The sequence below is a fragment of the Nansenia antarctica genome (assembly GCF_963989245.1).
Source record: "Nansenia antarctica genome assembly, chromosome: 17".
In the NCBI taxonomy this organism is placed as follows: domain Eukaryota; kingdom Metazoa; phylum Chordata; class Actinopteri; order Argentiniformes; family Microstomatidae; genus Nansenia; species Nansenia antarctica.
The window spans coordinates 3571141-3588922 of NC_137687.1; the positions used below are offsets into that span (position 1 = coordinate 3571141).

The 17782-nt window shown below is 42.0% G+C and overlaps 1 protein-coding gene across 1 annotated transcript; it reads left to right on the top strand.

Annotated features, from left to right (window-relative positions):
• Positions 1–6862: 6862 nt before the first annotated feature.
• shtn2 (shootin 2) lies at positions 6863–15605 on the top strand (the record flags this gene model as incomplete). The annotated part of the gene is made up of 14 exons (XM_080547744.1): positions 6863–6957; positions 7231–7423; positions 7837–7934; positions 8103–8184; positions 8758–8852; positions 10746–10880; positions 11234–11387; positions 11665–11839; positions 12201–12259; positions 12816–12913; positions 13194–13223; positions 13752–13805; positions 14889–15044; positions 15456–15605. Exons 1-14 carry the CDS (start codon positions 6886–6888, stop codon positions 15603–15605), a joined length of 1551 nt encoding a protein of 516 aa, XP_080403870.1. The 5' UTR covers positions 6863–6885.
• Between the last annotated feature and the right edge of the window lie 2177 nt (positions 15606–17782).

Here is a 17782-nt window from a genome sequence, read left to right on the forward strand (position 1 = left end):
CGAGATCCCATAGCTGGGTTCTTATGTCAGACTAGATAAGCCAGCTGGCAACACCAGGCGCTCGCAAACAACTTGCAAACACACACAGATGCTGCGGTCCATCTCTGTGAAACGTACTATCAGATCATCATCTCTAAAACCCAGTGAGCTCCGTATTATCTCAGTAGAAACGCCACACAGAGTAGAGACACACAGATGCTGTTGCTGCTGCTGCTGCACTGGCCCACATCCCTCTCTCTCTCTCTCTCTAACCCATAAGCTTCATTAAACCATGGGTTTTAAATAATGTGTGTAACAACACGTGGCATCAGGATAAATGTCCTCCTCTCCAGGACAGGATTCCAGATTCAGGAATGGCTTAGATTTGAGATTTGAAGATTCGTGTTGTGAGTACTCTGAAGAAATCAATGTTGAGAATGTTGAGCATTGCTGGCTGTGCAGGCATGATTTAAAAATAAATAAATAAATAAATATTTAAATAAATAAATCACCTAACTTTTCATTCACCAGTGACCTTACATGGCCTTTGTGAGTGAAGTCCAAAATAGATATAAGAGTATATGACACTATGAAACAAATCATAGTTGCAAGATAACAGCCACTAGTCAAACTTAACAAATAACCTACAACTTAAATACACCATACCATATTATAAATGTGAAAAAGTTCTCATCAGATATGAATTATTTACGCGACGTTCTCATGTCTGGATGGCCGAGCGGTCTAAGGCGCTGCGTTCAGGTCGCAGTCTCCTCTGGAGGCGTGGGTTCGAATCCCACTTCAGACATCACTTTTTAAAACCTTTTAAAACAGGACACGAACGTTAGTCTCAGCCATGCTCCGTTCAAACCAACCTGGTCTCACACGGCAGACGTCAGAATTCGACGTTTTCCATCGCATCCAAACGTCGAATTCCGACGTGACATTGGGGTAGCTCGTTTGAAAGCGCAGGGGTGCGGCTGTTATGTGCGCCTGTCGGGGCTTCTCTCGGGATTATTCCATTTTGAATTGCACTTGCATTAATTAGTTAGGCCACATTTAGGGTTAGGGTTAGGGTTAAGGTTAGGGTTACGGTTAGGGTTAGGGTTAAGGTTAGGGTTAGTTAGGGTTAGGGTAACCTCTCCGTTGGTTGTATCTCAAAACGTCTGCCGTGTGAGACCAGGCTGGTTCAAACATGTCAGAACAAGCGCCAATACAACTAACAATGAACTGTATGAATACAAACCCCCATGGCATGACCCCTCATGCAATCATGTTTACGATATTGAAATAGCCAAAAGGCTTGCAATATTCTTATTCTTAGGTTGTAATTTGTTTATTAGAAAATTCACTTTACATCAGTGGCCTGTGAGTATTATGAACATCTAGTTTCAGAAATATAGGCTGTAAAACGGCAACTTGTAAGATCAAATAAACATACAGTAAAGTAAAAGTGCACTATGCCAAATAAATAAAAGCAGAAAGGTAGCCTAAATGGAAATCTACAAAAGAAAAAACAGAAAAAATGAACACATAGATAAATTATAACCTATATTTTTAAAGATGTACGCTGTAACTGTACATTAAGGCTATACCCATGGGGTATTTGGAAGGGATCTTTGTCCTTTGTGCTATTCAACATCTGGACTTTATTTTTAAATGTATGTCCCAAGTAAAGGTTGATATATAAATAAAGACCATTCATTCATTCATTCCATTCATTCATATCTCCTAATCAAATGCTATCGCCTAAACAAACTCTTTCGATTCAACGTCACGAACTATATATTGTGCTCAAAAGTGCTATTTAGATCTTACTGGAACTGTTTAGATGTTTTAGCTGTTTAAAATGCAGATGGGTCGCGACATTTGAACGCTGACATGCCCGAGGCGGTGACACAGCTTGCTTGACATTCAGCCTGGACACTTCTCTATATTTTTCCACATAGGTTTTTTCGATTTGTATCCGTTATGATAACCATTCCAGGTAACGAAAACATTTGATGAAAATCATTTTTAACAATGTTGAGACACATTTGTTGGATTGGTCATATCAACTGCTATAAGACGCTATAATGCCCAATATAGCCTACACCAATGGCCTTTTGAAATATATATACTTTTTATATAGTTCCAGATTGGAGGGCTATTGCCCATGGAGTACCATGCCTTTTAACCATTCATTATTCGGTATAGCCAGCTCCTTAATTATGTTATGCGCTTGCATTTATACGAGCTTGTCTTTTGTGTCTATAACTTTGTCCATGTTGTCTCCAAGGCTCCCGAAATCTCAATGTGTCTTTTCTGGTAAAAATACAGAATACAAAAAATACATAGCTAGTCGTGACGTTAGAATTATAAGGTTCTATCTCCATTTTTGTCAAAATTGAGTTTTTTACATAATCTGATCCATTAGGTGTTTATTAATGCCTGTGTGGTGTTATTTTTAAAATGTTGACATTTCTGAGTTAGTAATTCATAAAATACAAAGGTTCCATCTCACAAAACATAATGTATGGAATGTAAAAACTTTGACGCTCAATATCTCTGAACTGCCCTAAACGGAGATAGAACCTTATCATTCTAAACTCACGTAGTGCCAAAAATGACAAATACAGTCTAATTAACCGCTTTTCGGTCCACATAGGCGCGCAAGAGGTTTGGATGGTCTAATAATCGGGGATAAGATTGACTTTATACTAAAACAGTCAACAACTTTCACTAACTATGAGACATGGCTGGATATTCTCAAATCAGCAGTCATTGAATTCAAACAATTCCCCAAAATAGGTAGCCTATGCTTCATATATTAGCCTAGTTCAATAGCCACCAGTCAATGGAGCCTTGGTTTGTATATATATGTTTAATAGCCTATTGAGTTTGTATTGATCTATTTTCACCCATTGCATGCCACTGCGTACACTCCGGATTATTTCCCTGTCGCCTCAGAGGTTACATCTATCACTTGCGGTGTCAATTAAAAGTGCACAATATGCGTTTGTGAGAACATGCAGTGCTTTTGATAATTCCCCCTCTGCTAATACAGTTAGACAGCCATAATATTATGTGACAATTTCACCTTTATACTGACATGATTAGGAAAGGTCACCGTGACAGACACACTAGAGGCTATGAGGGTTGTTTAAACCCAGGTGCCCAGGGAAGGAGAGGCACGTCCAAAGCTTTAGGGAGTGTTTCTCTGATCATTACTATTATTGTTATTTTTATTAATATTTTCTTTTTAATAACAATAATAATAATAACATCATGAGGAAAAAATATATATTCTTAATATATTTTTGATGATCAAAACATTATACCATTATAAACACTTTTGTTCATTGATAAGCTAATATTCATGTTTTAGTGCTTATAATTTGTAATTGTGTAGGCTACGACACACATTTTCATGATACAGTAGGCCTACATATTGTTTAATTAAAGGTCCAGTATGTAACATTCAAGCTTTCTAACAGCTTCCTAATGGTGGTAATGACTGTTTTTTAATCCTTTAAATAAACATTTGATTGTGTTTTCTAAAATGGAGTGTCCTACCCGATACTCAGTTTGTATACAAACATGTTGCTATGGCCAGGAGGGTAGACATGTTGCTATGGCCAGGGATGTTCTAAGGCAGAAAGAAGACTTACCAGTTTCACATGTCTGTCTCCTGTGGTCTCCTCTTTGTGTGAACATGCAGAAACACTGCAGCTTGTCCGACGCTGCATGTCAATTTCGGGGGTTTATGAGGTGACAGATTTCTGATAAACTTACTTAATCTCCTTTAAATTAGTTTATTAGTTGAATAGTTTGATTGTTTATTATTTGTCTCCACCAAACCAGGGTGAGACTGGAAACTGAGCAAGGAAATGTCAGTATTACACATTATTGTAGCTAAACCACTGCAATCCACTCTCAGTAAGATCTGACAATAGAATTCCTATTAAGTCCAGTAGCATTCTAGAATGTCTAACGTGCATCACTTGGATGTTTGTGAAAGTCAAACAAGGGTGAAGGAGACAGGGGGACGGTGGAGACATGTCAGTGCCAAAATGTGTCCCCCCCCAACTGGCCCTCAGCTCTACGTCTCCTAAAGACACCCGCTTTCCCCTCTACTGTGTCCCTAAGAACTTCTATTGCCCCCCTTGTACTGTTTCTCTGTTCCTCCGGTATAAAAAAACAACAACAAAAACTAGGTTTTAGAAGAAGGTGATAGAAGAAGGTTTTTCCTTCTATCAGTGGCCCCGGGCCTGAGCTGGACTACTCTTCCTGCTACGACTGGTGGATTGATGATTCACTTGCTTAGTATTCAAATGTATTGATTGTAAGTCGCTTTGGAATAAGGCGTCTGCTAAATGCCAAAAATGTAAATGTAACTGGCTCCTATATGCCCTAAGTCAAAGCACTTTTGAAGTATACCCACGGATCTGAACTGAAAAGACTTTGTACGAAATGTACGACAGTCATGTTGTTGTGGTTGCCTCTCATACACAATGCTGTATTTATTCCAACTCTGTTTTATTATTAATTGGAACAAAGAGTTTAAAGTGAGGTCACTGTCCTAACTACATACACAAAGCACGCACGGCCCTGTGACGCCAGCTGTATGCCGCTGAAAACAACTTCATCCACTTGTTTGTGTATGAATAAATAAAACACAGTTTGAATATGTGAATTTGAGTTTGAATAATTGAGAATTTCCTTGTCCAAGGAAATGTATGTCATCTCCAAAAGTATCTTTGGATGTTGATAGCAGAGCTCTGTGTGTGTGTGTGGTGCTCCAAAGGTCAGGCTCCTTGAAAACCCAATCAGATCTAAATAGGAAAGGACAGCGATTTATTTACGAGGTGAAGGACACTTCAGTCCCCCAAAAAAATAACAACACTGTTTAGGGCGAGATAAATCTTGAGTCACACTTGACTTATTTGATCTGATAACATTGTAGGCAAATAATAAAAACATTCACTTCACTTGTGTTTTAGTAATCAAATAATTGATTGATATTTTCACAATAGTGGATAGATAGAGTGGGGACATGTAAACAGTAAATATAAGTGAAAAGTTAAACATAAATGTGAATAAACTTAAAAACGTGAGAAGTGATAAGCTTTCTTCTGTAGTTGCTAGTAGTTACTATAGTAACAGCTGCAGCGTCAGGTTTTATATCTAGCACTTGCTAAGTTAGCTAGCTAAAATTGGGTAGCTCTGCATGGCTGTGTGAAAAATGGATAGTGAGTAATGGTTTGTAGAGTAGCAGGGAAAGAGTGCTTAAGAAATTGTGTTTCAGTGAATACAGTAAACATTCACAATCACATGGACCATTGTCTTACGATAGATAGCACGACTCTGTCCACCCTGATCTGTCTGATAACTCACAAGACAGTTAATTCAGGCGACGTGGGTCACTCTAGAATGATGACACCAATGATAGAACAACACGGTTACGCTGGTAGTCAGGACAGTATGACTGGGCCTAAACTAATTGGACTGGACCAGAGTAGGAGCCTCTGCAAGAGAAACAGCCTTGTAAGCATTGACAGTTTGAACAGAAACTTTCATTTCCCTTTCCTACACACTGTGATAGGTTTGTTTTTTGTAATGTCTGTGTGTGTTGATTGGACCGGACCAGAGTAGGAGCCTCTGCAAGAGAAACAGCCTTGTAAGCATTGACAGTTTGAACAGAAAACTTTCATTTCCCTTTCCTATACACTGTGATAGGTTTGTTGTTTGTAATGTCTGTGTGTGCTGGTAAAAAACAGAGATAGACAGTAAGTCCCTGGGTTAGAGCAGACACAAACGCTCTTAGGGGTCTTCTGGGGTTAGAGAGCCCAATGATGTGGGTGCAGGAGGAGGACAGCACAGCTGCAGGTGAGGTGGTCCATGAGTCTATCTTGGTAATCTTTTGCACATTGAATTTGGGAAATTCTAGAATTTGGTATTAGATTGGTTTGCGAGGGGTCCAGCTATGGATTGTAAATACATACTGATGGATGATGTGCGTGGCAGTGATTGTATACGTTTAGATGTATCGTATATTAATGTTATTAGATTAGATCTGATTATATTACATCAACTTTATTATCGCAAATGGGGAAATTAATGTGTCATAATAAAGTTGATTTTATCTAATCTAATCTAAGAACACTGATACCACCAAGATCAGAATCATTTGTAATCATATATCAATATTGTTTTGTAAAGTTTAACTCGAGAAAAAGAAGAACACTACATTGGCAGTGAAAATAATGCTTCTCGTGTTACATTGGAATATGACACAGATCCCTTTTGAAAGTGAAATGTTTGGGTGTCCACTGAGAGTCCACTGATCAACCACTGAATATCACTTCCTGTTTGAAAAAAAGAACTGTGCTCCTACAGAGGAGGGCAGCGCTTCCTCTATTGAATCACGTCAACGATGGGTGGAAGTCAGACTCATTTGGAGTCAGAACTGTCAAATCTGAACTCTCGTATCTTCACAGCTTCTTGTGGAGAAAGTGGCGGCTCCTCTGAAGATGAAGGAGACATTCAGGTATCCATAGTAACGCTTGTATTATATTATGGGCTGTATTATTTCTGGTACTGGTATAACACTTGTTTGTTTATGTTCCCCATGCATATAAACTGATCAGAGGAGCATAAGTCACTCCTATCCATATCCTTGTGTCTATTGGTTTAATCTGACCTATAATAGTGTGAGATTCTGGAGAAGCAGAGGGACCAGGCCAATCAGAAGCTGACTGAGATTGAGCAAGGTGAGCTAACTCTAATATGTATGTATTACTTTGTATTCTATTCTATTTAATTATATTCTTTTCTAGAATATAGGCCTCTATTCTAGAATATAGGCCTCTAACTAATGCCCCCCCCCCCTCCCGTTCTGCAGTGTCCTCTCAGCTGCTGAAGGAGATGAACGTTCTGGAGATCCAGTTCCAGATCGAGCGGTCCTGCCGGGAGAGTGCCGAGGCCTTGGCTGTCAAGGTTGGTTAGCGAGCTTCCTCCTGTCATGGAGGTGTGATGATGTGACTGAGCTAGCTGACCTCATTCCTCTGGAGAAGATGGACAGACTCTTCCCCTTAACTACTGATACAGAATCATTTGTAGGCCTACATCCCTCTAATGGCTACGGTTAGGATTAGAGGGTAACCTTACCTTACCTGATAGAGTAATCTGTGACTGTCCCCAGACCTGCGCTTAAGCACCGTTTACCTCTCCCTTGACATCCTCTTGGTTTCCTTCCCTTGGCTTTCGAAGGTGACCAAACAGAACAAAGTTCTGAAGAGGAGGAGCCAGGCTCTGTTGCCGTTCATCTCTGAGCTTCCTGAGAACCTGGCAGCCATGAACTTTGACCTGGAACAGCCTGACCATGGGGCTGAGGGCCTCAGTCCTGAGGATGGGGGGGACAGCAGTGAGGAAACCATGTTGCAGGGACAGGCCCAGATCAGAGGTAGAGAGACAGAACCATACATACCTGTCCTTACTAAACATGACTGAGAGATAAGAGAGTATGGAATTGAGGGGGGATTTTGCATATAAATATATAATAACATGCATTAAATCTCAAGATTATACAGTTAAATATATGTTCACCTGACCACAATGAAGGAAAACAATCAATAGATTTCCCCCCACCTCTTTCTCTCTCTTCTCTCTCTCTCTCTCTCTCTCTCTCTCTCTCTCTCTCTCTCTCTCTCTCTCTCTTTCTCTCTCTTTCTCTCTCTTTCTCCCTCTTTCTCTCTCTCTCTCTCTCTTTTTCTCTCTCTCTCTCTCTCTCTCTCTCTCTCTCTCTCTCTCTCTCTCTCTCTCTCTCTCTCTCTCTCTCTCTCTCTCTCTCTCTCTCTCTCTCTCTCTGTGGACCAGATCTGAGGGCGTCTGTGGACCAGCTCCTGGGCGAGAAGTTGCAGCTGTGTGAGCAGGTGGAGGTCCTGAAGAGAGAGCAGGCCCAGCTCAGAGAACAGGTAGCACTGGAAGACAGTAGAGGACCCCTGTGTGAGAGAGAGAGAGAGAGATTATGTTTATGTGTGTATGTGTATCTGTGGGCCTGCATAAATGGGTGTGAGTGTGCACATGTGACAAAACGTGACAAAACGTATGTATTGTAATGTATTTTGTCCTTGTCTTTTTAGCTGACCGTGGAGATTGAGGAGAAACACCTCATCCTACAGAAACTGGGCAAACAGAACAAGACCATGAATAAGATCAAACGAGGTGAGACCCCACTCAGACCCACTCAGACCCACTCAGACTCACAATTTGCAGTCAGTGATTATTCATGTGTCTAGGCTTTTACTCCATACCTTACATTTTTTTATTTTATTTTTTTTTTACATTTTTGGCATTTAGCAGACGCCTTATTCCAAAGCGACTTACAATCAATACATTTGAATACTAAGCAAGTGAATCATCAATCCACCAGTCGTAGCAGGAAGAGTAATCCAGCTCAGGCCCGGGGCCATTGATAGAAGGAAAAACCTTCTTCTATCACCTAGTTTTTTTCTTCACTGGAGAAACAGAAAACAGTACAAGGGGGGCAATAGAAGTTTTTAGGGACACAGTAGAGGGGAAAGCGGGTGTCTTTAGGAGACGCAGTGCTGAGGGGCAGAAGATGTCTCAGGACATCTCCACATTTGAAGTTGTGGAGAGCCCACAAAGAAAACATTTGCTCTGGCCAGACATAGATAAACTACAGTAGGACTAGGCCATACCTCATTGGCACTAAGACTGATGGCAACCATTGGGGATGTATATATATATAATCCGTGTCTGTGTGTCTGTCCACAGTGTCCCAGCTTGTGTCGGAAGAGTTCACAGAGATGTCCCAGAACCTTGAGCTGGAGCAGGGCCTCAGACAGCATGCAGAGGTCTTCGCCCACCAGGTGTGTGTGTGTGTGTGTATGTGTGTGTGTGTGTGTGTGTGTATGTGTGTGTGTGTGTGTGTGTGTGTGTGTGCATGTGTGTGTGTGTGTGTGTGTGTATGTGTGTGTGTGTGTGTATATGTGCATGTGTGTGTGTGTGTGTGTGCGTGTGTGTGTGTGTGTGCGTGCGCTGTGAACACTCCCCCATCTACATCAACGGGAGTGCGTGTGTGTGTGTGGCTCCCAGTGACAGATGAGGGTGTCCATTCACACTTCCTCCTAATGACAATGACAGGTCATGTGACAGGAAGACAGGGAGCAGTGGTCTGGACCAGGGGTAGTTGTGAATGGAAGGGCATTGGACAGGGGGGTTGGGGGGGGCACTTCCTCACTTCCTCATTCAGACAGGCCGTGGTGTGGGGCAGGGTGGAGAGGGTAGATGAGGAGGGGAAGGAGGAGGAGGAGGAGGGTCGGTCTCCATTCATTCTGTATTCAGTCTTAAAGACAAATTGGTCAACCAAACACAAAAGCAGATAGATAAGGACACTGGCAAGCTGGTACTTTGTGAGGACACCCCGGCCCCCATATACACACACACACACACACACACACACACACACACACACACACACACACACACACACACCCAGCTGGTTCTGTAATGAAGGTCATTCTCTATTTAAAAAAAAAAAAGAAACGGGTGTCTGGGGGTCTGCACAAAAGTAAGAACCCCCCTGTCACCGTCCCTCCCTTATAATTAGTGACCGTCGCCGCGGCGGTTTGGAGAAAGGGTGTGCTTTAAACACAACCCCGTCTTTGCTTGACACTTTATATTTGCCATAGCAATTGACGCCTTTGTGTGCGCCGTTCGCTATTTACCGGACAGGCACATAATGGGGCCGTCTCGCAGGGGTCCTTACCTGTGAAAGGAACCCCTACTGTGCACACCACAACTCGGCCCCTTTAGTCTCAATGCATTGCAAAGGCCCCCTCTGTTTGAAGGTCTCTTGTCTACGCCTTTTATTTGTCTACTTTCACGTGTTTTGAAAACACCATCCCATTCACGTCGTTCTTTTCTTTCTGCGTGTGTGGTGTATAATGATGTTGTGCCTCATTTGCGGTCATTTGCTTGTCAAACATTTGGACTCTAATTGATGGGATCCTGGCTGTGTGGAGATTGCTGTGGGCTGCTGGGAGTTTAGTTTGCTTACTTACAAGTAAACGCAGGAAAGGGCCTGTTGTTGTAACTTGTGATAATGTGGATCCTAGATGTGTACAATCTCTACTCTCACCGTGTGGATTTGACCTTATGTCAAGAAGCCTGAAGTGAAAGTCGTTGGCTTCCAGTTCCTAAATTCTATCTGACTGTTCTGTACCCTTTGATATACCCTAGACAGTAGATTCACTTTCATATGCCCATTGACAGATTTTTAGAAACAAATAATCCCCTGTGATTCTGTGTTTTTCTCAATTCAATTCAACTGTATTGGCCATGTGCAGTGCACTAGGAACATAATTTGGTATTCTACCATACTAAACAAGCTGCAGTACATACAACAACAAGACAACAACACGACAATACTCAAGACAAATTATACAGTACCAATATGAGTGGATATTATGAATAAATATACTGTACAACTAAGTGCAAGAACATGTAAAGTGCAAGGTGCAATGATCAGCAGTTATTGAGGAGGGCTGTGGCTTTGGGGAAGAAACTGTTCAAGTGGCGTGATGTTTTTGTCCTGGTGGCCCTGTACCGCTGTCCAGAAGGGAGTTCTGTACAATGTTCCATGCTCTCAATTCATCAACAGTATTTTCTACCTTTGTTATAAAACAGTGTGAACTATAACTGAAGTACTATCTAGACTATTGAGTATAGAGTTATTGATTGATTGATTGATTGATCGACAGATGTTGGTAAAGGAGAAGAAGTCCCTGGTTCTGATGCAAAACTCAGAGACCAATCTCCAGCTGCAGCAGGCTCTGGAACAGGTGGCCCAAATCAGCACGGCCCTACAGGAGATCCGATTCCAATACCACAACGAGGTATGTGCACATGGGTGCGTGCATGCATGTGTGTGTGTGTGTGTGTGTGTGTGTGTCAGTGTGTGTGTTGGTGTGTGTGTGTGTGTGTGTGTGTGGTGTGTGTGTGGTGTGTCTGAGTGTCTGTGTGTCTGTGTGTGTGTACTGTCTATGTATCTATCCATAGCCTCTTTTTCGTCGTTTGCATGCATGTGTGTGTGTGTGTGTGTGTGTGTGTGTGTCTGAGTGTCTGTGTGTCTGTGTGTGTGTGTACTGTGTGTGTGTGTGTGTGTGTGTGTGTGTGTCTGAGTGTCTGTGTGTCTGTGTGTGTGTGTGTACTATGTATGTATCTATCCATAGCCTCTTTTTCTCTGTAGTTGCAGCGGGCCCAGGGTGCGCTGCAGGAGAGCAGAGCTCTGTCAGAGCTGCAGAGCGTGAAAGCCCAGCTGGGCAGGGATGAAGAGAAGGGCAGGGCGATGGAGACATCGCTGACGGACGCTCAGAGCACCATCGCCCAGCTTCAGGGGGAAGGTAATTCGTGCCGTTAGAATTATAAGGTTCTATCTCCATTTTTGGCAAAATTGAGTTTTTTATATAATCTGATCCATTAGGTGTGCCTGTGTGGTGTTATTTTTAAAATGTTGACATTTTTTAGTTAGTAATTCATAAAATACAACGGTTCCATCTCACAAAACATAAAAACTTTGACGCTCAATATCTCTGAACTGCCCTAAACGGAGATAGAACCTTAACATTCTAAGCTCACGATTTGCCGTCCCTCCTAACTAACTATCTCTTAACCTTTTAGTTCAAAATCTGCAGGATAGGCTGAAGAAGGAGGACAAAGAGCAGGTATCCAAAGCTGACCAACCTCTTTCACCTCCTCCACCACCTCCTTCAGCTCCTCCACCACCACCACCACCTCCTCCACCACCACCACCCCCACCACCACCACCCCCTGGGTCTTCCACTACAATTGTAGAGTATGTTCTGTTCTATACAATGGAATAAAAACAACTTACTCTGAGCACACCTGTTTTTAGCTGAACTTGCTGGTCTGCTACAGTAGGTGTACAGGGTGACAGAAATACATGGCACACATGTTGGCACAATAATAACAATAATAACACAGTAAATGCTGTTAGATATATGTGACATGCTCTAGTGAAATGAGCAACAAGTAGGCAAAGTCATTTTTCAGTTTTTTTACATGTGCTTAAACTACAGATTGTAAGCTTTCAAATGATGCGTCATACATTGAAATCGGGAAAAAAAAATAAGATGACATGAGTATTTGAAAGTCGTTAACCCTGAAATCATGATCTACTTCCTCTCTGCATCTAGCCCTCTTGAGGCCCTGCGCAAAAGGAGAAAAGATGGTACCAGCGACACTGCTAACAATAGTGAGTGCCCCAGGAAAACGGCAGTGTCCTCTTATACCATCACATCTTCTGGATATTCAAAGCACATTTAGCAGGTCTACAGCTCTGGCTCTGACAATATGACATACAAGTTGTCCTTACCATGCATAACTGATGATATTCCTATCGTCACACGTTTCGTAGTTCTTTTTGTAGTTTTTTTCATAGTGTTTAGATTGTTTACCACCAGGGCCGGTCCTAGGCATAGGCGAACTAGGCGGTTGCCTAGGGCGCCAAATGCCTGGAGGGCGCCAAATGCCACACATAAAAAAAAAAAATATGAAGACATATCAAAATATGTCTCAGCCTACTGTCTATTTTTGTCTTGGAACCATTGTTGTCCATATTTTTACTGTTGAATCTGTGGGTGGTGATGAGGCAGTACTGGTGGCTTAATGTGGTGGTGGTGGTGGTGGCGCCCCTAACATTTTTGGGGAGGGGGGGGCATCAAATCATACTCTCGCCTAGGGCACCTAAATGCCTAGGACCGGCCCTGTTTACCACGGTCGAGGTATCAATGTTGTTTCTGCTCTCTCAGAGGCCCCGCCTACGGTGGATGTGAAGGCCCGAGCCGTGGATGAGATGATGGAGAGAATCAAAAAAGGCATCGTCCTGAGGCCCTCCAAGAGACCACAGGTACAACTCAGCTAACAGCTGGTGCAGAGCTCTCATGGAGGACTAGCATGAAACTAGCTATACCTGATACAGACATATATGGCTGACTCTGTGCGTAGAGCAAAAAAACACCAACAATTCCAGCATTTGATTGACAAGTTGATTACATGGCAAATAAAACATTATTATTCTGATTCTGATTCTGATTATCACGGTGATTATGACTGTGCTTATTATTATTATGATTATTATGATTATTATTCTGATTATGATTATGATTATTATTATTATTATTATTCAGGCTGGATCAGAGGATGACGCTGCCTGGAAGGTGAGCACTAACTACACCTTTTTATAGCTAACTATAAGTATGTGCAGTGGTATTTTTCCCGTTCAGAATGATGTGTACACACTGAGGGGATGTACAAAACATCAAAAGCATCCGGGCATTTTGTCCTACTACTGATGTGCTCTTACATCCCTCGCCAGCTAGATGTACACTTCAGTGAAGGGTCATGCTTGCAATAATTCACTGACATAAGAAAGTATTATTGTACATGTCATAACGTGAGCTGAGAATGATAAGGTTCTATCTCCGTTTAGGGCAGTTCAGAGATATTGAGCGTCAAAGTTTTTACATTCCATTATGTTCTGTGAGATGGAACCTTTGTATTTTATGAATTACTAACTCAGAAATGTCAACATTTTAAAAATAACACCACACAGGCATTAATAAACACCTAATGGATCAGATTATGTAAAAAAACTCAATTTTGACCAAAAATGGAGATAGAACCTTATAATTCTAACGTCACGACGTGTCAAAATGCTATTAATGTAGTGTATCTGTTGATCCTAGGACCAGAGGACTGAGAAGAGAAAGTCAGCAGTGCTGGAGTTGAAGGAAATGCTGGTAAGAGAGGAGGAGTACAGCTCAGTGGAGGCTGGTGGAGGTAGGGGGGATAGGCTCATTGTGATGCATGGAATGGAATGGATGCATGGAATAGAATGGAATAGAATGGATAGAATGGAATAGAATTGAATAGAATGGAATAGAATGGAATGGAATGGATGCATGGAATAGAATGAGTAAAGGTAGTTTGGTACCGTTCCTCATTCCATTCCATGCATTACAATGAGCCTGTCCCACCCCTCCCCCGATTTCTCAACCCATTTACATTTTAAAATGTTTGGCATTTAGCAGAATTTGCCTTATCCAAAGCGACTTACAATCGATGCATTTGACTAAGCAAGTGAATCATCAATCCACCAGTCATAGCAGGAAGAGTAATCTAGCTCAGGCCCGGGGCCATTGGCAGTCGTCATGATAGAAGAAGAACGTTTTATTTATTTATTTTTATATACACTGGAGAAACAGTACAAGGGGCGAGTAGAGATCTTAGGAGACACAGTATAGGGGGAAGCAGGTGTCTCAGTTGACACATTGCTGGGGGGGGGGTAGTAGATGTCTCTACTACCCTTCAGGTGTAACCTGAAGAGATGGGTCTTCAGTCTCCGGCAGAAGATGGGGAGTGACTCTGCATTTCTGACAACCGTGGGAAGCTCATTCCACCAGTGGGGGAGCCAGTAGTGATCCTGGTACAGCTCCATGCCGTTCCTTGAAATCCGTTAGCTTTTTTGCTTCGATTCAGTTCAGACACTGTAATTATTAGGCTATTTTGTCAATAAAAACAATAAGAGCAATACATGCATAGTATCGTGAGTTTAGAATGATAAGGTTCTATCTCCGTTTAGGGCAGTTCAGAGATATTGAGCGTCAACGTTTTTACATTCCATTATGTTCTGTGAGATGGAACCTTTGTATTTTATGAATTACTAACTCAAAAATGTCAACATTTAAAAAGATAACACCACCCAGGCATTAATAAACACCTAATGGATCAGATTATGTAAAAAACTAAATTTTGACCAAAAATGGAGATAGAACCTTATAATTCTTACGTCACAAGTTGTTTTTTCATGAATCCTCTCCTAGGGCTCTGTGAAGCCTCCGAACCACAGGAGGGCGACGTCTCGAAAGAGGATCAGTCGGAACGTGGGAGAGGCGGAGCTACACCTGGTGCTCCAGAGGAGGAGACGGGCCCTGGGGGACGCACAGGACACCCCCACCGCCACCCCAGCCCCCTCCAAAGTACAGGGTGTGTAGGATCTCCATCCTTTGGTTGTGGGTATGAGTGGACACAGAGGTTGGCCAGATAGAGCATAAGCCCCCACGGCCCACGCACTTATGTAGACAGTAGATCACTTATGTAGACAGTAGATCCTAATGAGGGGCCAGGACACTAACGTACCTAATCTCTTGGCCAGATCCACAGACAGACGGACAGACGGACAGACAGACAGACAGACAGACAGACAGACAGAGACCCACCCCGTTGACAGACAGACAGACAGACAGACAGAGACCCACCCCATTGACAGACAGACAGACAGACAGACAGACAGAGACCCACCCCATTGACAGACAGACAGACAGACATACAGAGACCCACCCTGAGGGGCCAGGACACTAACGTACCTAATCTCTTGGCCAGATCCCCAGCCAGGTTGCCCAGCAGCAGGTGCCGTCCCCTGCGTAGGAGAGAGCGGCGACACCCCTGTGCTCCGGAGGCTCAAGCAGAACAGAGAAAAGAGGAATTCTACCATCAGAGCGTCACAACAACTGGACATCTGTCAGGAGGACATAATATGAACAATGGAGACCAAAGTGCACAGCGACTTTAATGGTCAACATGATATACTGTAGATGTCTATATATGGTATACATAAGATCTACCCTTAAGCATAATATTGCTGAAAAGGTAATTCAGTGGCTTGGTAAAGAAATTTGCTTCAGTGGGTTTGTTCAAAGAGTTTGCCTAAGGCACAATTGAGAGTGCATACATGATCTAATGACGTCGAAACTCCTGTGATGTCAATAATGAACATGGTATCATTTCGATTATTTGACTGTATGGCGCATGTTTAAAAATATACGCGATGAATATCAATGACTCTCATTCAACGGTGATATGAGAACATACTGAAGGGGAATGCAATGACTATGCAATGATCTCATATAATTAAATGAATGTTTCACAATAGGCTTATTGTCCATGGCTTTAATGCTCGAATGAATAAAGATTTCAAAATAGAATGACATTTCTTTTTATTTTACAACATGCCTCAGTTGAGTTTTTGCACATAATACACATCAAATGAGAAATACACATCAAACAATAGGTTTGAGAAGTCAGATATAACACTCTGGGCCTCCCCATGTTAACTCACACAGCTGAGGAATGGGAGTGTACCATTAGGGACTTCCAGAGTTGGAGTCCTGAGGTGTTGTTGAGTTAAGAGCTGTCAGGTGATCTTAACGGTTCCCCCTGAAAGTGTCTGAAACGGCGGAAGGCGCCTTCTGCATTCACACCTTTGCCCCCAGTGCTCTGGGTTAAAAGCATTTGAAAGGGGGTTGGGTTGAGATTATTATTACTTTTGACACCATTTGTGTCTTTGACACCGAATCTCATTATATATTTACTTAATTTAGCTCCTTTACTAGAAGGTCTGGTTTTCAATCTCGGCATACATTTTTCATCGTTTCGCCCCAGAATCTCAAAGGTGTTGGCTTTTAAACTATTGCCTGCCGCCTCCGCCTTTTTTTCTTCCTGGCAGTGCATGTTTCCCATGAGAGTAATCCCATGTGCAATGCTGTGTGTGTGTGTGTGTGTGTGTGTGTGTGTGTGTGTGTGTGTGTGTGTGTGTGTGTGATACCATTCCTCACTCCATTACATGCATTACATAATCCATTAGGCTGTTCTCCAATTTCTACCTCAACCAGCCAATCTAGAACAAAACAACGGACTGATATGAATCTGAATCTGAATCAGTGTTTTATACATTAGCTGGATATGAAATAGCAGCAATAATTGAATAGGTGGTAGCAGCAGAATGCAAATCAGCATATCAACATTCTTAATGTAAACACCATTACGGAAACAAAGTTCAGGTTCAAGTAATATCAGGTTGTGCAAAAAATGCTGTGCAGGTCGCAGTGAGAGGTGACACACTGTCATGTGCAATATGGTGCAAAAAAACATTTGAGCAGTAAGTAGGTAGTGACCAAGTAGCCAGCTAGGTCCATGCATTTGAAGATAATTAAAAAGAAAGGAAGGACAAGAAAGAAAGAAAAAGCTGTCATATTGCATAGTAGAAAATACCAAACAGCTCTCTGCTGCTCATTCAACATATACAGGTGCAACTAAAAAAATGTGAATATCGTGCAAAAGTTCATTCATTTCAGTAATTCAACTTAAAGGGTTAAACTTAAATATGATATAGACTCATTGCATTGTACATATGCATGATTATACTTTTCAGAGGGCTGACATTTCTGTATTTAAAATCCTTTTCTTATTGATTTCACGTCATATTAAACATTTCTGAGATATTTAATTTGGGGTTTTCATAAGCTGTAAGCCATAATCATCCAATGTATAACAAATAAAGGCTTTAAATATCTCGCTTTGCATGTAATGAGTCTATATAATATCTAAGTTTAACCCTTTAAGTTGAATTACTGAAATAAATGAACTTTTGCACGATATTCAAATTGTTTGAGTTGCACCTGTAAAGTACTAATTCCTCTGTCAGCAGGGGAATGTTCATATCCCATCCATATATATGGATATAAATCTACAACCGGTCACTAATCAGGAAAGCCACACAAATCACACAGGACCCCTCTCACCCCCTCCACCAATAATTTCAGCCACTTCCATCAGGCCGCCGTTACAGAACTCCACTGGCCCGGAAAAACACATATAAAAAAGCATTCATTCCCACTGCAACCACCGCCCTGAACATTTTAAAATAGGAAGCACACTG